The 23,818-nt window shown below is 38.5% G+C and overlaps 1 protein-coding gene across 5 annotated transcripts in view; it reads left to right on the top strand.

Moving 5' to 3' along the window:
- The window catches only part of AFAP1 (actin filament associated protein 1), a 117,073-nt gene that overhangs the window by 34,087 nt on the left and 59,168 nt on the right, over positions 1 to 23,818 (top strand). For 3 of the 5 annotated variants that reach the window (XM_027686570.1, XM_027686573.1, XM_027686571.1), the window contains exons 2-3: positions 16,802 to 16,930; positions 22,065 to 22,162. In XM_027686570.1, the coding sequence (XP_027542371.1) occupies positions 16,804 to 16,930; positions 22,065 to 22,162 (225 nt within the window). In that variant the 5' untranslated portion in view covers positions 16,802 to 16,803. Of the gene's footprint in view, positions 1 to 16,798; positions 16,931 to 22,064; positions 22,163 to 23,818 lie in introns of those variants that run through there. The other 2 variants (XM_027686572.1, XM_027686574.1) reach the window with 1 other exon arrangement.

Here is a 23,818-nt window from a genome sequence, read left to right on the forward strand (position 1 = left end):
ATTATTTCAACATATAGTTTCTCAGTGCTGTGGAACTGAAACCGTTGCTTGGAATTTCATAATGAATATTTCAGAGTTGTGCATGCTCTTTGCTTGAATATGATGATAATTTTCTCCTCTTGTTTTATTTCTCCATGTTCTTGTTTCCTGTAGGATGAGCTGATACAGTGGGATGCCGTTTCACTGAAGCCTGAGATATAATTTTTGCCAGTGTCATTGTGTCAGAGAGTGACACTGGCCACATATGGCCAGGCTGTGCCCTGGCATGTGCAGCCACCAGTTGGTGGCATTGGTGGGGTGATGTGTTGGCATGGTTGTGCATTTTTATTCTGAAGCATTTATTCTTTCTCAGTGCAAGAGGTTAAAAAGGAAATCCTAGTAGTTTTAATTAATCCATGCTGCAGGTAATCTCTGATTTGGCTTGCAATCCATTCCTCTTGCTCACTATGCCTGGACCTAGATAATCCATTTGCCTGCAGGCTAGTGTAAGCCAGGTGACCTGTGATTGTCCTTCCAGGATGTACTTCTTGGGTTTGGTGTGTATGGTGAAATGGGGTGTCCCTCTGAGCCCACACCTCCCTGTTTGGCAGCAGCACATCATTCTTCTGCTCCATATCAGGCTAATTAGGTGAGGGGCCCCGGGGGCCAAAGAGTGCTGCCAGGATGGCTGTCAGCTCCTGATTTCTCGCCAGCCATCTGAGGAAGTTTGGCATTGTAGATCGAGGAGAGGCTGGAAACTAGAAAATCATGAATGCTTACATGGTTCTGCCATCATCATCATCGTTATTATTCTTTATTAACATCTGCACATCTGGTCAAGCCATGCTGCAGCAGCTCCTGCCGCTGGGATCTGCCTCCATTCCCAGGGGTCTGACAGTCCTGTGATGTCAGGGAAACCTGCACAGTTGTGTAGAAATTTAGTAATAAATTTTAATACTATGAAAGCTATTAATAGAATCATAGTAAATTCTATATACTTTGAACACTTTAAAAAAAAATAATTCACTAATACAGGTATCTAATAATTTACTATATAGGGGTTTGGGCTTTTTTTAAGGTTTAAGTATAGGACATTTCTTTTCTTAAGGACTTTCCACTGCATCCAGGTCACGTGATTCAGATTCACATTTTCATTACAAAAGCCAAAGACAAAAATAGACAACACTGTCAAAAAAGGATAAAATTAGTCACATTATCTTGAACGGGCCACAGCTTGATTTGGATTTTCAGATCTGTTAAGAGTTTGATTATCTCGGCAGCCGTTCCCATTGGGAGAACTTTGCCATTAATGGGAATAGTTAGACAAATGCTGTTTGGATCCCAGATTTCATCTCAAACATTCAGTGTTACACATTCAACATGTTTATATTTGGTCTGTGTGGCTAATTTGATGTTATAGCACAGAAATTATATTGACACCAAATTTGTGGATTTACAGAGCTGCAGAACGTGAAATTTTCCCCATCTTTCACTGATGTCCCCAGAAAGGAAATGCCAGGTATTTCTGCTTTAGGATGTGCACAGAACTGCTCCAGCACATAGTGTGGTTGGGACACTACCCCCAATGTGTCCTGTCTCTCCTTGTGATATATCAGGAAATAGGACACAGAGGACCATACTGAGATCCCCCAGTATTGCCTGATCCTAGGATAAAAAGGATGAGTTTGTGACTACAGCCCCACAAGCTTCACGGAGCATTAATTTAGGTACAAGTAGATCTATGGTGATGTTCCACCATAAAGTTACTCTAGTATGACGAGGTATTGCTCTTAAAAACTGTATCAGTCCCCTGCTTCAGTCCATCCTGTGGCTGCACAAGCAAATGTCGGCCCAGAGAAGAGGCAGGAATGAGCCTGGGTTTGGGAAAGGAGTGCGTGGCTTCTTTTGGTGGTAGCGCTGAGTTATGCTCTGTGGTACCAAGCCTGCCTCAGTTTCCCATCTGTAAACCAGAGAGAGTGCTGCTTTGTGACCCAAAAGGTTGGTAGGAAAATGAAGTAGTCTCCAGTGCCTTGAGAGTGTAAATTGCTTTCTAAAAGTTAGGACTTATTTGCTCTCCTGCCTCTCTCACTTGAAAAATTGCAGAGACTTTTTTTAGAATCCATGCCTTCATCATAATTCGTTTCTTGATTTGGCAATTAGTCAGTTTTCCGTCACTTTGCCATCTGGAATAAAAAGAAAGCGTAAGCTGATTTTGCCTTTCCTTGTATGTCTTAAAAAAAAATGGGGGCAAAAAGTGTTATCATAAGAAAACAGATTAAAGAAGGAAAGAAAAAACTCTTTACCCTAAGCGCACATTTGCATCTTTCCTATAAACAAGCTATTTAACTGAGATAAACCTTTTTGTTTTTCTTCAAAGAATGATGTTAAGGTTCATGGACTATGAATCACCCATCTCTCTCTTGTTTTTCTTCTCATGCTCCTTCCTATTCATCGGGACAGCCTGGCCTTTTTGAAGCACCTTTCTGCCATTCTCAAATGCTCCAAAACAAAGGCTTATTTAAATAGTTTCCATTTTTCCATTGGTCTTTTCTGTGTTTTTGCAATTGTCTGTCCTTTTCTTGAGGCTAGGAGGTAAAAGAGGTTGTCTTGCATTGTTTTATTGCTAATGTACCTATATGTCCCGAGCCCCTTTAAATATGGGGTCAGATCTAGAAAGGACTAGGATGTGATGGAGTGGTTTTATCCTTTCTAATGTTGTTTGGAGTTTTTTTATTTTATTTTTTAGTTTTAGCAGTTTATTAGCTATAACCATAGTGCTCAATCTATACCTTATGAAAAAAAATGGTTGCAAACTTTCTTCTTAGAAGTTTCTTCATTTTCAAAGTGCTTTGAAAGGAAGGAAACATTTTGGGTTTGGTGTTTTTTTTTTCAGATATAAACATTCCACTACAATTCCCCTAAAACCTGACAAAGCGGATTTGGCTGCTCACTTTCTTATTGCAAATAATTTCTAACCTGAATGATGAAAAATGCATGTAGGGTAAAATAATTTTTACTAGGAGGCTTTTAAAAATGCTCAATTTGATAATGATCCTATAAGCAGTTTCCAGTGTGTCTTACATGGGAAAGAAGAGAGCAGATTTATGTCTCATAATTTTTCTCCTGAAGCCTGTGAAGTCCTTCTCTAAAACCAGTATGTTACAATTAATGTATAGGGAATACCTCTGAGACTTTCTCTGGATTAAAGGCCACAGAATTAAGATTTGTATGAGAATCCTAACCTCAAGATAAATACTTAATTCTTCTCACATTTCTGCTTCATGCAGTGCAAATCAGATGCAAATAGGAAACTATTAGAAATAAATTATCAAGATGATAAAATGGGATTTCAGTTATTTCCTTAATGGCCATGGTTGGCAAAAAGTCCCTAGAAATTGGATTAGGAGATGTAATTTATACAAGCAAGACCATCCTGAATTTTCTGTACCTTTGCTTGTGAAAGACTTTTTTATGTTCTTTGAAAGAGACTTACTTATTAGTTTACTTTTTAGATCTGATGAAAGTTTATTGGGGAAGAAGGGAAAGTAAGGTAGTACTGACTAGGAGAAAGATGTGATCCATTTTGTTTCAGGCTCTACAATTGCAAATGAAGCATTTTTGGTCTCTCTTGATGAATCCTGTAAGATTAGAGGCCCCATCTGAGTTGCAAAAAAGGGTTGCATGTGTAGTCTAATAAATGATCTGTACTGCTAAGGAGGGCAGATGTAGCATTAGCTTCTGGTTCGAGCAATGACTGTATTAATTTTCAAGTGAGCAGCAGCAGCAGCAGATGGTGAGATGAGGCAAGGATGCAAATGTTTGCCATCAATAGCTTTTATCTTTGTGCAGTGGCTGTGGCTGGTGCTGCCCGGCTGCCCCAGCTGGTCCTTCCCAGCCCCACAGCAGAGGGATGCTCACGGGGCTCAGCTGCGCGGCCACAGGCGTGACATGGGTTGTTTGTGCTATGATACAATGGGATAACTTTTATAGAGAGTCAGCACATTTTTGATAATGACTGAGACCAACAGATGCAGTAGTCTGTGGTTTCCTAGTTAGGTTATGATTCTGTGAAAAACAAAGCACATAATCCCAGGAAAATATGCAAACTTGCTATAAACTCTAATCCTTGGTGGTTTTTTTTTTTTTAGGGAGGGAGAGTGCTGGGTTTTTGCCTTTGAGATCTCAGTGGGAGGACATTTGGCAGTTGCATCTTCTTTGTTACTCAGGAATACAGGAAGAATTGGGAAAATCCTTTTGGCAAATATTGTTAAACAAGCTATCCAGGACCTTATCCAGCCATACAAGGCATGAAATTGCTGGCACACCCAACCTTTGGTGAAGCTCATGTTGATCAGGACATTCACTGATCTTGTCAAAAGTCTGGCAAGGACAAATGGAGATGCAGTGATCCTCCTAGTCATATAATGTGGCTTCCTTGCCCAGGTGGTATTGCTGAAGTTTGCTCACAGGTAGCTGTGTAATTTGAACATAGGGTTTTGTTCTGGACCCAGTGGTCCAGTTTTATCCTTATGGTATCCATCAGCTGACACAAGTGGGCAGTCACTGGGAGAATATGCAGAGGTTGTATGTAAAGTGTGGGGTTTTTTTCTCTCCTGTGGCCAGATAGGAAGATTTTAGATGCTGTAACAGTGAGATGCTGGTGTTGCTTGTGCTGTTCAGTTCAGTGGCAGCACATTTTATAAACAGTAAATTAGCTCCTTGACCTGAAGAAATGCAGCTAGAGTCAGGGTGAGCGAGAGCCTCTGGTAATGGTAATATTGTGGACATATGTCCTCAGAGCTTTGAAATATTCTTGTATAGAATAATAATTTTATTTTTTTTAAATATCACATCCCTTTTGGAAAGGGCCAGGTGTTAGGGGGAGGTTGGAGCTGGTGCAGCCAGCCAGGCAGTGCCCTTGCTGGTGGCAGGGTGTGTTACGGCAGCTGCCCTGGTCTCCCATCCTCAGAGCTGTATTCTCCTGCTGCTGGCAGAAGGAACAGAGATCTGACTGTTTGTCTACTTTGCTGCTTTTGAACAGGAATGAAGTTACTGCCTTTCAGATGTTAATAACTAAAACACGGATTTTGGTTTTTTTCTCTGAGCTCATCCTAGTGTCATGGTTAGTGAAACCCATCAGAAGGATTGGAGCTTTTTTACCATGGGAAAACGTTTGCAAGGTCTGACCTAAAGGTAGAGAAAAAAACCAGCTGCATGGTCAGACATGGTGCAACTGTTAGGCAAAGGGGAATGTGAGGATTATTGTTGAAGGGAATGCTGAAAGAAAGAGGGATTTCATGGGAGAGAGGGAGGTTGCTTGGCAGGGAGAACAGAGGCTGTTCCAAACATATGGGGCAGTGTAACCAGATGTAAAAAAAAATAGATAATGTCCAGAAAACAGAAAAAGGTGCAAGGGAAGTGCAAACCATGGAGGTAAATTTTCCCTGAGATCTTGAGGTGTCTGTCTAGCACAGTCTGTATTCCAAAAAGGTATAAAGGTGATTGGATAGAGGAGGTTAGATGGTTGGAACAGCCTGAGAGAAGGGTGTTGACACCAGTTTATTACTGTTTGTTAAACATATGTTTTCTGATTTCATGATAAATTCAGAGCACATCTATAATTAAAATTAAATCTTCGTAACATGCAAGCATAAGCTGCATATCCAAGGTTGCAGTGAATTAGTTGAGCATTACTGAAACTATGAGAAGTACGCCAGATAAAGACAAAAATTTTTTGATAAGCTTTTTTTTAAATCTATTTTGTTGTGAGGGGAAATATTTATTTATATATTTATTTTGTATCCTATGAATATAAATATAGATTAATATTTATATTTGTCAGAACCTGCATTTTTTCAGGCAAAGGTTCCTGTTAGAATTTTTTACTCTAAAGAAACATCTCAGCAAACAGAACAAAGAGCCCTGTAGTCCACTTCACTGTCCAACCTGCACTTTACTTTTCTGCAGACCCATTCATCATGACTCTTCAGAATGAAAAAGATAGACTTTTCTTTGAAAGCTTGTGCAGTATCCAATATTAAATGTATCAGGGATCTGACTGTGTGTTTTGAAGACTGCCATGAAGAAATAACTTCACTAATTTCAGCGATTCTGTCCCTCTTATAACACACTATACAGTCAGTAATTAAAATGATGTATCACTTACTGTTTTTTAAAAAGGGGAGTTCATGGTTTGTATTTCATACCATGAAATGCTCAAGCCTTTTGTGATGTAATGGTCTGATACCTTATTTTCTACCTGATCAGTGCTGTGGGTGAAAATCACCATGTATCAATACTCTGCTTATGAAAATAATTCAGCTTTACAATTAGTGTTTTTCATACGGTTCACTGGGTTGCTGTTGGTGACATGGTGACAACTTCGTACATCAGATTTGTGGGGTCTAAATCCAGTCATGAAAATTTTACCAGACCATTTGTGATCCTTCCTCTCTTCAGCATGCTTGGTTTCAGGTCCCATCATGATAATATTGTCCCTGTCCTGCCAGGGCATACTGCTGCCGTTCTGTAAAACTGTCACAGTCATTCCCAGCATTCCAGTATTTAAATATTCCAGCTAGAATACTTAAATGAGAAAGTTTCTGCATATTCTTAAGGGCAGATGAGATTTTGTGGCAAAATAGCATTTTGAATTCCAGTACAGCCCCTAGCTCAACTGGCAAAATTTCAGTTGACTTACTGAACCAACTTATTACTAGTGCATTCTTTAGCACCTCTTCTTTTCCAACAAATATGTGCAAGTGCACTTCCTTCTAATTCTCCTATTTAAAGGAAATATAACTTAGTTTTAGAAGCCTAAGTTTTCATAGAATTCTGAAATGTCCTTTCCAACTTTATTTGCTTTTAGAAAGAAAGTTTAACCTATAATCACTTATAAACACATTTATGGAGGCAAAAAAGGGGCCTTGAAGGTTGCTCTGTGGAGCTCCATTAGCAGGTGTGGATTCCACTCGTGGCTGATCCCTTCCCTCTGGTTAAGTTGTTTGTTGTGGCCCTCCTTTATAGCAGCCTCTGTCCAAGCCCAGAGGCACCTGGACCAAACCCAGGCTCCCAGCACTCACTGTGCATGGCATGGTAGGGTTACATAGGGAGCCTCGATCCGCCTTGTTTGGCATGCTGCAGAGGTGTGCTGAGTGAGGGAAATGAAAGGAATTATTTGCCTCTGGTTGGCTAAGCTTGACTTTTTTTCTTGGTTAGTTTTATTTTGGTCAGAATATAAAATTAAAAGTTTATTTAATAAAATTTATTATTTATTTTATATTATGTCTATATAATAATCATGAAGGAGACCCAGAAAGAGGAGAAATCAGAGACACATTGATGTATTTCAGAGAATTAACTCGAGGGGCAGAGGGAATTGAAATTCCCCATTTTAGAATGACAACTTTCCAACTTTATCACAGCTAGCTGAATCCACTGTTGAAATGCATATATTTTTGTTTTCAATAGAGAATATATCTCATGCATTTATGGATCATGTGTGTCAGAGACAGGTCCAAGTGAATGATACACCAAAGAAGTTCATCAAAGTGATACAAGTTGTGTGTGTACATGCTGGAGAAAAAGCTTTGAAGGTAGAGCTCAAGGGAAGGGCTGTTCTGAGTCACCCGTTGATGGGTTTGCTTTGCATACAGGCTCTGTCACCAACCTGTGTGTCACTGAACAGTGGGTCCTCATTTTCATTACCTGCCAGGTGCCTCAAACCCTGTTTTTGTTCTCCGCTTCAGAAAACTGTGTCAGAACACATAGCACTGTGTCAGACCTGCTCCTGAGATATTTCTCCTTTGATACCTCACAATTCCAGAGCAAGGGCTACATAGCAAATACCGTATTATTATTATTACTATTACAACTACTACTACATTATTTGTGCTGCTTAATGAATATTTCAATTACTGGTATCTTGACTGACTTTTGGTTTATGACCTGGTTTCAACATGTTGATTTTCAGTTCTCCATAAAACCTTGAATGTCCCAGGACAACTTGTCTAAGACATTGTTCCTTTTTGGACTGTGAAAAGTTGTTTTAGACTGGTGATTATGAGGGAGGGGCCAGAAAAGATGCTTACTGCAAGAGAGTAAGGCCCCATACATTTGCAACCTCTTTTCCTTTTGGTCCCTAAAATAAGATTTCCATTTTTATAATAATGGTTTTTCACCTATGGGGTTTGAGTTTCAAAGCTGACTTAAACTCTAATATTTTTTTCTGTTGCCTACACACTACTTACAAAACAAGAATAAGGGGTGACAGTAATGGAGACAGAAGTTTCTTGGGGCACTGTGTAAGGTAGAGAATGATGTATTTTCCACATAAAGAAAGATTTCAGGTCTCACTGTTCTACTCTCTATCAGTGTAAAGTATATTCCTTTGGTTTTATTTTCTTAACATGAATCTGTGTCCATTTGTTGCATCTATTTAAAGAAATTTTCAGAAGTGTGACAGAAAAAGCAGAATATGTTTCTCTTCTTGGGAAAAGCATGAAACAATAATCACTGCATGGTGGAAGTTGCTCCTTGCATAATGGACCCAGCAATGAGAACTGTAGTATAAAAACGTGTGGTAGGATACAAAAAAATTTTATTTTCTTCCATCTTCATGTACAAATGCAAGGACTTTTGAATCTATTCTTATAAAATGCAATATTATCTCATTTCTGGCTTTAAATTAGCTCCAGATTCACAACGTGCAAACTATTCTTCAATTGTACTGCTCATATGACTGACATGATCAGACTCAGGACTTCTTGAACAGTTTTTAAGTTTGGTATTTGACGTGTATAACAAAATTGTATTGCTAAATACAAAATTACCAAATTATAATATGAAGTTCCTACCGTTGCCATATTTGTATTTTTTTGTCATTGTTTTGCTATTCTGTTTCTGCATTCCATTAACTTTCTTAATTTACTGTCTCACATTTCTACTGGATATGTAATTATTCATAACTTTGAAAGAAATCCTGTCCTAAAAAGGGATCCATGTTCAGCTGAGGACCCAAGTGAAGAACTCAAAGGGGCACTGCAGCCCTTTGCTTTCTTTTTACTGCCACAGGTTACCTGCTTTTGCGTGTCTCAGCCTTAATTGAGCCCCATTTTCCGTTGGGATTTGGAGACAGGCACAGACTTTCACCTCCTACCACAGATTTTCTGTCTTCTTCTTGCATCATGTGGGAACTGCTTTTCTTCTGTGGAATCAGAGCCCATTTATTAATTCTGTAGTGGCTGCTTATCTTTTGTGGTTTGGGGGAATGGAGGAGGTGAGCTAGTGCAGGAGCCAGCAGGCAAGACCTGGAATGTCTTGTCCTGATGGGATGATGTCAGCTGATACATTTGGAGATGGTTAAATGCAAGAAATTTCCAGTTTTCTCCTGTAGTAGGGTAATGGGAGTCTAAAATGAAAACTCAACCTGACTGTCCACAGTGAGCACAGAGGCAGGAGGGCGAGACTTACCCAGCGTGCTGGGCACTCAGTGAGAGTGAAATCCATGTTCACTTGCTTTAAAAGGTATGTTACATTTATTTTGTGAACAAAAGAAATCTTATGTGGAAAGTATACTTTTAGATAAAACCTTCAGCAACTTTATAGAAGTCCACTGTAAGGTTCTGTAGTTAGTTACAGCATTTTTTTTTCTTTTTTTTTGGCTGACATATTATGAGTTCAATGTAGATATTTAGTACTTGAATAAAAATACATGCCTGTAACACTAATTTTTTTCTTCTTTCTTTGTTTTTCTTTTGTATCTTCTATTCTTTTTCTCCCTTCTTTCTATTTCTACTTTTTTCATTTTTTCCTTCTTTCTTTGTTTTATTTTTTTGTTCTTTTTTTGTCTCCGAGTCTGTGAACTTGCTTAAAAGCAGACATTCCTCTCCGAAGTCTGTGGCATTGCTTAAACATCAGTCTGGACTTTAAAAAATAAACACTTTATCCATCTACCTTATGCTAATGGATTACACTCCTGCATTGCTGTCACTCATTGCATGGATGTAGCTGATTGAGTAGGATTTTTGGCAGCTCGTTTCTTGTCCAAACATTCCTTAATGCTTTCCCACCTCTTGTTTTATCACCCAAGTATTGCAACAGCAGCATTTGGAGCTCTGATAGCTTTTTTGGAAAGCTAGTTTTGTAAAAGCCAAGTCCTTGAAAACTGAAACAGAGGGAAGAAGGAAAAAGAGGAATACATGCGGGTTGGGGCCGAAGTGATCCCTTGACACTTATTGAGGTTGATTATAAATATGCATGAGACAGGAGGAGTTTTTTGTAGAACTGTTTTGCCTCCTTTGCCCCAAGCTGTCTGGAAAGAGAGTTTGTGACAGGCTGGGGAGCTCCAAAACTTAAACAAAAGATGATTGTTGCCAGGTTTTAGAGAGGTTTAATTATTTTTACGTTAAAACACTCTAATGGCAATCCTTGTATCTGTTGTCCTTGCTTCATACTAGTTCTTCATCTTCAGGGCTTTATCTACTATTTAGGGTTCACCCCTTTTAATTTACTACCATTCTTTCCTCTAATGCCATCTACCCTCAAGATGATTACTATGCAGGATTTAGCATACTTATCAGGTAGAATTCAACACACCTTGTACACTATGGTTGTCAGGGCAGCAAAGAGGGGCGAGTGCAAGCAAGAGAAAACTCTCCAAGTGGGAAGTCTTGTCTCCTCACTTGCCCCTCAAGCAGCATGCTTTTTCATTTCTTGAGGGATAGGATTTCAATGCAGTTTTCAGATATATCAACTAGTTTCTCATAGCATATTGAGAAAAAGTAAAAATTTTTCTTAGTGCTAAATATGTTATCACTGTCTCCTTCCAGATTTTGCTTATTTCTGTGTGAAATTCTTTTTGTGGATAATGATAAAGTAGCCATGAAAGGAACTTTTTCATTAATTACTGGATACAGGACATTTGTGACTGCATTATTGGATTGAGTGGAAGTGACTTGAAGTGATTCTGTGTTTTTTTTCACAAAGATTTTTGTCTCCTTCTTGCTGTACATTCATTGTAGTGTCTCTAATATTTATAGCTTTATAAAATACAGACATGCTTTCCCCAACAGTAGTCTGTTATGAGCTTTTGAGTAAAGTATTCAAATTACAACATCCAAAACTAAGGATGGTGACACTGTTTCAATAGAAATGGGTATAAACATGCAGTTCACATTCAGTTTTTTGTTTAAAACAAGATCATATGCCTGGTTTCTATATCGTTGCTTGTGTACCCAAATATCAATGAGGTTTTTTTTGGAAGGTTGGGAGAGTCTCGATGTTTCAAGAAGTTTTTATATATAAGTTGAAGACTGGCATCAATATTATCCATAAATCCAGTCAAATTTGTTTCAGGAAATTAAAAGGGATCCTCCTCCCATGAAACGAGGTCTCAAAATGCTGACATAATTTTTTGGCTTTCCTGGAAGATGTATTTTAGGTAAATACACATCTCTCCACAAACAGAGGAGTAGTGAGATAAAAGTCTCTGGCCTCTATTGTATAGAAAGTCAGATTAGATGATTTCTTGTAGTGGATCTCATTGACATGGTATGTTCTGGACTGCAATATCTGTAAATGTCAAACTAAATAGAGAAAAGAAAACTTACCCACAGAGAAATTTGATTCAGCAATGTTCAAGGAACTGATCAATAGGATCTTCTACAAAATTGAAACTCAATTTTAATTTGTATTTTCATGATAAATTTGTACTAACATTTTCATACATACATTTATAACATACATGCAAGCATAAAAGTGCATTTACTTTGTGTAGGGTTTGTATTGTATAGACAACACAATAATTAATAAACATGCTCTTCCTGTCACACTTTAATTGCTGTGAGTGACCAAAAAACAATCTGACCATTTTTCTAATGAGCTCATCCTTTTCTTTTCTTCTGGTTTAAGCAACCTTGAAATCTTGTGTATGATATCGTACTTCTCCTATGATTTTTTTTCTAATCAACTGGGAGTGAAAACTTTATATGCTTTTAAAAATGCTTATAGGCCAGTATCTGTAAACATAGATTTGGAATAATTGCATCATCATGCTTTTTCAGTCCCAGTTGGTTTTAGTTCTGGTTTGGAACAAAATCTACAGTGTGATGTAATTGCCTTCCTCTGATTATTTTTACCTTGGTGTATTCTGTTGCTGGCGTGTGTATATAGTTTTTATGTGCTGCCATTTGAAAAACTTCAAAACTCTTGAGAACCGGTCTTGGAAACCCTTCTGGATGTATCATTGTTTTTTTATTTGTGCATGGCAATTGCTGCAGCCCATTAGGGGCCTATAATTCCTATTGAGCACAGAATGGACTTCTCATCATTTAATATGGAATGTGATTTTGCTCCTCAGTCAAGCTAAAATCTGCTTACTGTTGTGATTACAATCCCTGGGCTCCACCCTGCCTTTCACCACCTGCCACTTACAAGTAATTCCTTTGGCAATGAAAATACAGCCAAAACTGTCAAATAAATTGGCTCCTTTCTGATAGCCTTCTTCTGATTATTATTCCTATTTTGTAGTGATGTCAGATTTCCAAGGGTAATCTCTCACTGGAAGAGTATGTTTTTCTTTGGGACTTGCATCACCCACTCCTTTGGAGTCTCCATTTGAGAAGCAGTGATTGCTTACTGAAAATATGTATTATGTAGATTTTCTGTTATTCAGTTCCATTACTTTTTTCTGAGCACATCATTACATTTCTAGGAAGGATAGAAAAAGATTCTTTAATTCAGAAAATCAGCCAAGGATTGACAACAGGCAAAATTTGTTTTTTCGTGAGAATATACAAGTTTATTTGTTGCCATCTGGGGAAAAAAGATTTTTCATTTTCTTGATTTCAATAATGTAAATGCACTCCGTGGCAGTATTTCTGTTTTTTGCTTAAGCAGCAAAAGTACTAAAAGAGAAAAGTATGCTTTTAAGATATGTGTAGAGTGTTTCTTGCTAGGAATGGTGTTTCCCTTTTCTTTTTGGATGTTTGACATCACTGCATATATAAAGTGAAATTCAGAACTTCCTTCCTTCACACTTTGATATTTATGATGCTCTTAAGTCCCGCAAAAGAAAATACACCCCCAATTTAATCCTGGTAGAAATGTAAGAGAAGCAATGTTGTGTTCATGCCTAGCACTTTTCAACAGCTGCTCACAATTGTATTCTGTTGTCATGCTAAAATTGTATCATCAGCATTTATGACTGCTTGCTTGAAGTCAGTGTCATATACCTGTGAGCTTACAAAGGCAGGAAGAGTGAGTCTGTTCAGGCTCTGCATTCCTGCATGATGCACTGCTGGACATTTGAACCGCAGTGCTGGACACCAGGCCAAGCGTTACATGCAGTTATGGTGAATGTGTTGCTAAGGCAGTGATTTTGAGATTTTTTAAGGATTGTCTCACTGGTACCAGGTTCATCTTACCATCCTCTTACTGGTCCTAACCAAAGCTTTTTTTAAAAATCCTCTGCTGGAGCAGTTGAATTGCTTCCAGTACCTTAAGTGGCTTGGTTATTGTAGGTCAATGGGCAGGGGTCACCAGGGACTGCAATGCAGGTTTCCTCCAGAGACACAGGGGAAGGCCACACGTTTATGGTACAAGGCCTCAGGAGAGATATGGGTTGATGCCAGCTCCCAGGAGCCTCTCCAGCAGCGGTTTCCTATCTCCTCTCCTCTTGCTTCCCTGTCTCCTTGCCTTGTAACTCCCTCTTGCTCTGTTTTCATTTCTCATTTTGCAATCCATCTGTTTATGTTAGATTATAAGCTCCTGAGAACAAGGATCTGATAATTTTTAATAACTGAACGCCGTTGTGCGCACTTTGAATATAAATGGTATCTGATGCTTCATCCTTTTTTCCCTTTCCAGAAGTGAAGATTCTCAGCAAAGAAACGAGGTGACTGTGGCATAGGGTGTTCTTTGGTGATGAGAACAAGGGATAGCTCTCTTTAAGCCTATTTACAGTCCCTTGCCTTAAAGAAACCAGAAAACATGGCATTGCAAGAAATTTTAGTGCAGTAATATATGCAATTACTGACAGGAATTTATATGGCTGTAGAACTACTTGAAAAATAAACATTTCTTTTACTGTGTACTGATTAGGTTTCACAATGACTGCCTAGATTCTATGGTAATGATAGCTTTTGAAAGGCATATATTATAACACATATGTAACTATTAAAATATCCATATATTCCATAATTAAAATGAAGTTATAACAACAGTATTAATGCATCTTATATTCAAAGCATACTTAAAAGCAAGAGACAACTGTACACATAATGGCATATACATCTTATTTAGATGTATATTTAGAAAAAAAGTAAGGGCTCGTTATTTGGTTTGGTTGTGGTTTTTTTTTAGGTCATAGAGTCTCTTGCTTTATTTCTCCTTGAGTCTTGTGATCACTTACCACTTCACAAATCTGAACCTTTATCTCTGTGCTTCAGAAAGCTGTATGCTGTTGGTATATATGTTGTTGTTCCATAATGCAAACAACTCTGTAAGTAATAGGGTTGTTGTGAAATACCTCGGATTTCTGACAGATTTCAAGACAGTTTAGACAACTACAAATGTAATGGCAAAAGAAATTACCTGTAGCCATGGGATGTTTCTCCTGAGCTACATCGGGGAGTGATGGAGACAGTTTTTCTGACATTTTGAATACCCTCTTTCTGCCTATATATTCTGAAAATCTTTGAGAAATATATTTCTTGAAAATGTGGACAGCTTATATAATGGCAGTGCTACTGCTCAGTTGAATCAAAGAACATAATCATGAAGAAAAACTTGGGCAGGATGAAATTACATGTGAAAATTAGTGGTGTCTTTGAGAAAATTAAGGATGAAGGATCTGAAGCACAAGTCTTATGAGGAGTATCTAAGTGAGCTGGGATTGTTTAACCTGGAGAAAAAACCACTCAGGGTGGACCTTATCTCTGACTACAACTGCCTGAAAGGAGCTGTAGCAAGGTGGGTGTCAGTCTTTTCCCCCAAGTAACAAGCGACAGGACAAGAGGCAATCGCCTCCAGTTAAGCCAGGGGAGGTTTAGATTGGATATTAGGAAAAATTTTCATCCTGGGAGGGGTGATCAAGCACTGGAACAGCTGCCCAAGGGCATGGTAGAGTCACTGTCCCTGTGAAAAACGTGGATGTGGTGCTTAGGGACGTGGTTTAGTGGTGGACGTAGTGCTGGGTTAATGGTTGGACTCAATGATCTTGAAGGTCTTTTACAATCTAATTGATTCTGTGACAATATTTACCCAGGTCTACTTCTTCAGGGATTTCTTTGTTAAGATGTTCTCATGCCCTGGTATTGGTGGCTGGCACATCTTCTGTACCTACTAGAGGTATGTTGGGTTTGCCAGAGCAGCCAGAGTGTACGTGCGGGACAGTCTGCAAATACATGGGAAAATTTGTATTCATTGGAGACAAGAAGAGACCAACAGCCCCTTGCAGGACTGTAGCTGATGTCTGCAGGCTTCCCTGTACTATACTGTTGTCAAGTGTAGGATAAAGCAAATGCATCTTGAACAAGGGTTGTTTAAACATCCAGACACATTCTCAGAAATGGAAAAAAAAGATTCCAGGTTCACTTGGGTAAACAACTGTTTCAGAAAGGTTTTAGGAGTAGGGAAGAGCTCTTAAGGGAGTAAACAGCAAGGAATGTACCTTTTAGAGGTCTGAACAGGCTTAGCAGCAGTTGCCCTGTTAGGCCTTGAAAAAACTACAAAACCAAATGTGATTAAGTAGAGAAGAATTTGAGTGGAGGCATTTTGGAACGAGGGTAGAACTGAGATTAATTGTAGGTGTGATCCTGAAATGAAATGGATGTTTCTCCTCATCTTTTAATGAGTATGATGTCATGGGATACAGAAAGTATGGAAATGTGAACTATTCTTTCAAGATGAAACAAAAACTATAAATAGCGCATTCACTTAAGGGAAGGGACCAAAGAATCTCAGAATTATGAGAGAACAAAAGCATGAAAATGTGCTTCAATACCATGGGTTTCTCATAAACCTGCTAAAGAGATATCATATGATTAGGCTGTAACAAAGGTGTTTGTATGTATAGTCTGAGCTACTGCAGTTACTAGGACAGTGGGATATTAGATATACGGGGATAATTTGAAAGGAAAAAAGTAGAAATGTACTTATAAAGTTCATTTATAAAAAATTAAGAAGCATTGGGAATAGAAAGAGGGAATGTAATTTTTTCTAGAGCCAATTGGAAAGCCTTGATATAATGAAATAACAGAAATAGGATGAAATATGAAGTGCATCACTGGGAATGTGGGGAGTGATAAGAAAATATGCGACAGGTTGGGAGCTTGTCTTTGGAGATTATTAAAAAAAAAATCATTGTAAAAAAGGAATACCTGCTGTTTTTTACCGCAGCAAACAGAATAAATAAGGGAAAGAAAAAGATTCATGAAAATATCAATGGTGTCTAGAAGCTTTACCAAACCTTATATTTGTTCTGCGGTTAGAAATTTTGCAGTTTGTTAATGGGAGGGGAACCAGAGTGGCACTGATAGAAAAGCCAATGGCCACCATTCCTGCACTTGTCTAGTGCTGGCTTCACCATGTGGTGTCTGAAAAGATACGTCTGTCAGTTTTGAGATAACCACTGTAAATGCCAGTAGTGCTCACTAATGGACTATTCTGTTGGTTCTAAAGTCTGTTACCAGCAGGGAGGACTGTACATTTTTAAGAAATGCTATAAAATAACTATGAATGTGCATAAATAAGAATTAACTCTTATCTTTCTTCTAAAGGGACTTTTTAGAAAAAGTAATTTTGGGGTTTTTTTGTCTTTCAGCCATGGAAGAGTTAATAGTTGAGCTACGCCTGTTTCTTGAACTTCTGGACCATGAATATCTAACTTCCACTGTCAGGGAGAAGAAGGCAGTAATAACTAACATTCTCCTGAGGATACAGTCATCAAAAGGTCAGTACTGGGGTGTGTTTTCTTGCTTGCAGAATGCACAGAATAAGTCTGTGCTCAGTGAAATAACTTTAGGAGCTAAAGACAAGCCCTAAATTGAAGCAAGACAGAAAGACAGGGTGAAGCCAAAGTGTAACTTTCCTGAATGCTTTCCTTCCTGTTCAGCAGTAAAATATAGCAAAAGGCACACTAGAAGTATCTTGGGTGCACACGGGTGAATCCAGCTACAAAATTACGTTATAGATAGAATGTTTTCAGTTCTGCTGGAAGAGTGGTTACTTCCTTTTGTTTGTGGCAGTAATGCTATTTGTGAGTTTTGATGAAAAAATTATACTGTGTCAGGGAGTGCTGGCCACAGCACCTTTTCATCTGTATCAAATGACCCAAATCCCTCAAAAGGCTTGATACTGAGGTGGAGTCGGGTGCATGGCTGATACAGGAGTGCCAAGCCAGAGAAGGGAGATGGCTGCCAGCATGTTTGGTTTGCATTTTGCAATTAGACTCACTTTCTCCTTCCTATCTAAAACCATTTTGATTGCACAATCACTTTTGTCTTTATCAAGATTATGGAACTGAGTGTAATATAAGTGTTCACTGTGTTCAGGAACCTTTCCACAGAGCTTGTATGAAGAACATTCCTCACTATTTTTTCTAACTTATACTCTTATATTTTTTACACCACCTTTCTGTATGAAGTGACATCTGGACTGTAAGACCTCTGTCTCTGCTAGATTTGACAGAAGTACTGTCAGTGTAAACCCTCAGTTTAGATTTTTTGAAAAATACCAGAGTTTGTTGAAGAAAAGCACCACATTGTGAGCAGCTGTATTTCTCATGATTTGTTTCTTCTCTCGTGCTAGAAAAATACGGTTTGTTTGATGCAGTGTTTCTCCATTTCAGTAAAGAAGTAATTTTTGCCACAGGATTCAAGTCAAAGGAGACCAACTTGAAAATAGTTATTGTCCTCCTTTCTGTTTTGACATTCTTAAAGACCCATTGCTATTTTTACTTTATTACTGAGAGAAGGAGGTGAATACCAGTTTTTTATATTGTGGAAGGAGTCTTCATGCTCCAAAAGCTGACCAAAATACATCAAACTTCCAAAGACCAAAATCTGTAGGTGAGAACCCGCAATTTGATATGTTTAGAAACAGCTGTATTTTACTGGAGTTCAAAAATAACCTCAACAATGCTGATCTGACACTGCATGTTATTCTTGCAATCTTTTCAACTAGATTTATTAAGAAAAACATTTACTTTTTCAGGAAGTCAGACAACATTCTGCTGCCAACTTTGAAAACACAGGGAAGGGTTGTTGAATCATTTTTATTTTGGGATTGTGTATGGTGTTCCAGGGCAAAAAAACCCTACACCTCACAGTGCTGAGTATGTTTCCGGACTCTTATAATGCAATTATTTATGCTGTTAAATTATGGAGTGATCTTTGGCATGGGTTTGGCCTGACCTGACTTGTCTCCTGCATCGGTTCGTAGGCATGATGTGGGAGTCAGATCAGGCAAAGATCTGCTCCATATAGACAGTTCAGTTTTAACTGTATGAATATCAATTTCTCTGTACCAAGGCACCTCCCTAGGTGTGTTCAGGTTATGTCTCTAGATGTGGTAACAGATAAAAAGACCCCAGGACCATAGCTTTCCACTATTCAGCACCTACCATTTATATTTTAAAGCCTATTTCAGGATCTTTAACAAGATCCATTACATCCAATTGCAGGATCCATCTGTTAGCAAGATCCATATGAGATCCATGTATTTAGTGGTAGGGCTTTGCTCAGTGCAGTTGCTATTGGAACATTTTACCCACTTCTAGTGCCTACATTCAAGGAGATAAAATTTAGACATTTCAAAGAAAAGTTGTAAAAGTTGTAAAAGGATTCAGAAATATGCCTTCAAATTATCCAAAATGATGTGTCATAATCAATCTTTATGTAGAAAGTGAATGACTGAGAATAAATTTTTAGACTTACACAACAGTTAAGTGCAATGGCTGAATGTTTCTTTCAAAGCGGAAATAAAGCACATGTTTTGAGCATTGAAGCTATGAACTAATGGAAGAACTTAGCAAATTCTGCATGCCATTGCTGGCATCTTATCAAGATGGAATATTTTTCTGAAAGATATGCTCTAGTTCAAACTAGAATTAAGGAAATCCCATAGTTCAGTTGAGCAAGAGATCATAGGACTATGCTTTATATGTCTATAAACTCTAGTTTATGGAATTGCTGTTTAAATAGAATTTAAGTCAGCATGTCCTCTGAAAAAGCATCCCGTTTCTCTCCTCAGGCTACTCTTGTATTGCTTCTTCCTTTCTGTGCTAACTTTCTGCTAGCACAAGCATTATTTCCTTTTCTTTTTTTTTATGCTTTAGTCCTAACCAGAGTCGCTTCTCTGGTCTGGTTCAACCTAAGGCCACACACATGCTTATGCTGGCTCGAAGGAGAGGTTGGTGCAGGGACAGGAACAAGGCAGGGAAGGGGAGAGGAACTGCCTCCTTGGGAGCTCTGCCATCACATCCTGGCTTCAAGTGTGTGTGAAACTACCCAGGGAGTCATGTACTTTACTGGAGCCGACCCTGCTGCTTTTTTTATCAGTTATAACATTCAGTACTCCCATCCCTTTGAAACTATTCATCTCTTCATTAAAATTAAAATCAATAAAGGATGCATAAACCCACAGTACTCTGTAACTAAGATGAACTATCATTTGGAGTCTGTTTTTCAAAATATTGTTTTACTCCACCCACACAACTCCACGAGAGCTCTTGGGTTGCTGGCACAGTTTAAGAGGCCTGAGGACTATGCTGAGATCAGACCCTTCAGTTGCATTTGCAAAATTCAACTGAGTGAATCCAACAGAATTTTTTCAATTGCTGTAGAAAACCATGTAAGATCAATGGGGAATGGTAATGAAGGATCTGGGGAACTGGGAAGTGGCTGACTTCTTTAGAACATCTGGAAATGAAAAATTATGTTTTTCTTTGTAAAGGTGTGGAAATTATTGTAATGAGCTGCTTGGGTTTTTGTAAAACACTTCAAACTAAGTTCTTACTTGGGGAATTCTTTAGAAATCTTTTGCCATGTTTTGTTCCATCTCCCCCAAATGCACACTGTTTTCTTCATTTAATATCTATCAAGCAGAGAGAACTGGACCAGGCAGATGTGTTCTTCAGGTTGTAGTTGCCTGGCCTCAACCTGCCCTGCATCCAAACCGGTGGTTACTCTGAATTGCTGGCAAAACTATAAACTTCGTTTTTCTTTCTGAGCCTTGACATGCCCAATGGATTGTAGATCTGAAGAAAACGCTTGGCATTTCCTTCTAAAACTCAGACTTTCTTCTAAAAAACAAAGACACAAAGAGTTTATTTTGGAGTAAGAACTATTGCTGGATTTAGTCATTTAATATGACTGCCAACGCTGCCTGTTTTCCTTAAAGGGTCTTGATGCCCTAAACCTGTAATGCTCCCTTTGCTGTGTAAGTTGGTAGAAGAAATTAAATGTTAGACCAGTTTCTTGATTAAACACATATAGATTAACACTAGGGGGAAGTTGTTTTACAGAGTCAATAGTATTCACTTGGAATAATTTGGGGCTTTTTTTGTAAAAACCCCTTCATGTGTGACTTCTGGTTGTTAGGAAAAACACGGGAGACTTGGATGTGGATGGCAGTTGTAATATAGATTCATCCTACATAAAGAGGAACAAGTGAAAGGTATACTGGGAAAAAAAAAAAGGGAATGTTTCCCAAGACTAATCCCTGTCTTGATTTGTAGGAAAAAAGAAGAATTTATAGTCTTTAGACAAGTTTAACTTATCAGTGTTGTTTTTCAATCCATGACTTCACAGCCAGTGGGACTGGGGTATTATAACAGGAAACATTTCATCATTGAATTTTTGAGAATTGTATGATCTTGACTGAAAGACGTTCATTTGACTTATGTAAATATATATTTTAAAAATGCAACTAAACACTAGGAACTAAGTTCAGTCTAGGTTTAAGGAGGGTACAATCGATGGACTGAATTTTTACCAGAACATTGAGGAGATGCTCCCTAGTCTCCTTTTGATATTTAGAAAAGTAAACAATATCATGTTCCTATGAAGTGAATTCAGCTATGATTTAAATTATTGTGCCAAAACCCAGAACAAGCAGGTCACTCTTTTTTTCCCCTGTGAAGGAGATGGAACAATGATACAAAGGATCCTCAAAGCAACTTTTACATTCAGCTCCTTTTCCCTTTTCAAATTCACCTGGAAAACTATGAGGTTATAAAAAGAAATAAGAAGAAAATGGTGGGAAAACATGCTCAGTGTGAGTTCTGTTAACAGTGAGTTGGTTAGGGCAATGTCCCCCCAGCAGTACACCAGGTTGGGGTGTCACAGCATCCTGCATCTCTTAGGAGTTGGGCAGACTCTCACCACAGCCCCATGATCAGAGGTGGTGGTGGCAGCAGGGAGCCCAGGGGACATGGGCACTGTGGGCTTGGCCAAATAGCTGTCACCATTGCTTCCAGGAAGGCAGGCAGGCAGGATCTGTTCTTCTACCCTCTTCCCCACTCTTTTGGTATGTAAGATGGTTTGGGGCTCATTTCTTTGTGAGGACTTTGCCCATCCAAAATGTACTGTGGGAACAACTGTTGTCCGTCTCCGTTGACGAAAGGGAGCCAGTCACATACTGCCCACAGGCTGACTGTGTTTATTCACTGTATGGTGCCACTGCAATGTTTTTGAGTGTGGTATCTTCCCTCAACAAGTGGTTTTATCTGTATCGTATGTGCCTGGCAACGTGTTTGAATCTCGTTCGTGTCTTTCAGTTTGAGATGGATGTGCAGTTCAGAATGATTTCCTGTAATTTTATTCTGTGTCTGGCATTTGTTCATCCAAACAGCATATATGTCATTATCATATAGAGTAAGTATGTGTTTGTTCTGCTTGATTAAATTCCTGAATTCCCAGCATTCTTTCAGTCCTGCCTCAGTAACCATGCTTGGGAGGTAGGCTATGATCAGCACTGTGTGCCAGATTTCAGTGTGTGACAATCAGACATGGGATCCACATGTGGAAAAGATGTCCCATATGCATCTACCAAGGTGTTAAGTGATGTTTGTTGCTCTTCCACAGGTTTAGAAATAAAAGAACATGTACAGAAACAAGAAGTTGCCAACAGTTTGCCAGCACCTCCTCAAATGCCTCTGCCAGAAATACCTCAGCAGTGGCTGGTGAGTATTATATTTAATTATATAAATATATACAGGAGAGAATGTATTTGTGGTAAGCAGTAACAGAAATGGTTGCAAGGGGAAGGAGCCTGCAGGTCCAGGGAAATGGTTATTCCTCTCACCTCTGCTTTGGTTGAGGGAATTCGGTTCAACTTGCAGAAGAGAAGGCAAAAAATTCCCTGTGGTGAAATAAGGCTGGGAATAGGTCACTGGCAAAGACTGTGGAATTGCAGTCTTTGGAGATTTTCAAAATTAAAGTGACAAAAGCCTGAGCAACATAACTTTAACTTCAGAGATTGACCCGTTGTATGTTGGAGGTTGGCCTGGCCAAGCCCACAGGTCCCAGACAGTTTCTTACAATTCTATTAATAACATTTCCTGGAGCAAGCCCCATGGGAATACTCTCCCTTGATAGATGAAAAACGAAGGTGCAGAGTTTTAAAATGAAGGAAATAAGCTTCCTTTTTTTTTTCAAGTAAAGTCTTTAGTGCCCTTCCTGCCCACTCTCTGTATATGAAATTCCCTGCAGAACAAGTAGATGCACATGCTCTTGAGATATTTATAGCAAAGACACTGATCGAGATCTATAATTCAGTCTTCCAGTTGAGCAGCTGTCTTGTTACAGAATGAACTGTAAACAAGTTTTAATGCTTCTTTCTTGCTGACTTTACATTAGATACGATGAAGAAAACATTTTCAGCATTATTTTTTTTAGAGGAGCATAAGCAAATCATGGTTTAGCCTGTTAAAAGGTGAACATGGTCTTCACCCTAACGCTGATAAAGTATCCATCTCTTTATTCTTCCGTGGAAAGTTTTGTGCATGGTCATAAGGACGATCCGTGGAGACTCACATTCATTGACTAAAGCAGGAAGCACAGGCACAGCTTTCAGGGCCAGAACAACTGGATGGCTGATGTTCTGGTTCATTTTAATGTATTTTTTTATTTTCACATTTATGCCTGGTTCTAAGAGATGTAAAAGCCAATAGCATCTTATGAACGTAAGAACTAATTTATCAGGTTGAACTCCTGCCCAACCTTTTGTTACATGCTATGTACTGCAGAACAAAGTGAAAAAACACAATGAACATGTATTGTGTGGAATACCTTGACCTTAGTTTCTCCGTAAGCACTGCTGGTTTTTGGTTTGTGCCCTGAACAAATTTTTTTGCTCTAAATTTCCGTTCTACATAATGTAATGAGATATGCTGAAATCAATATAGGAAGGGAATGTTTATGCTAGAAACCTTAACATCCAGCGTTGGTGTATATACTGCAGCAAAATTCAACTAAAAGGGATGCTGTAAAACAATTATGCATATATCTAATGGATGCAAAAGTGTTCTTATTAATATGCAGTGAAACTTGAGGAATCTATTTCATGGTTAACAGTGCCAAAAACTGATTATTTTTCTTTAATTCAAGATACGTATTGCATAAATTACAAGGGAAAGGGTTTGGGCATGAAAATTATGCAAAATGCATGTGCCTTTGAAATGTAGACTTCAGGTACTACCTTCATAAACTGAAGCTAGTTGAAATCCTCATTCTTTTATATTTATGTAGGTTCTGTTTGGCTCTGAAGACTCAAGTTGTTTTTCTAAGGACAACTGAAGTACTTTTCCTTTCTCATACACTAATGTGTAAATTCCCTT

This window comes from Neopelma chrysocephalum, unplaced genomic scaffold (genome assembly GCF_003984885.1).
Source record: "Neopelma chrysocephalum unplaced genomic scaffold, ASM398488v2 Primary Assembly neopelma1_71, whole genome shotgun sequence".
Classification (NCBI taxonomy): Eukaryota; Metazoa; Chordata; class Aves; order Passeriformes; family Pipridae; genus Neopelma; species Neopelma chrysocephalum.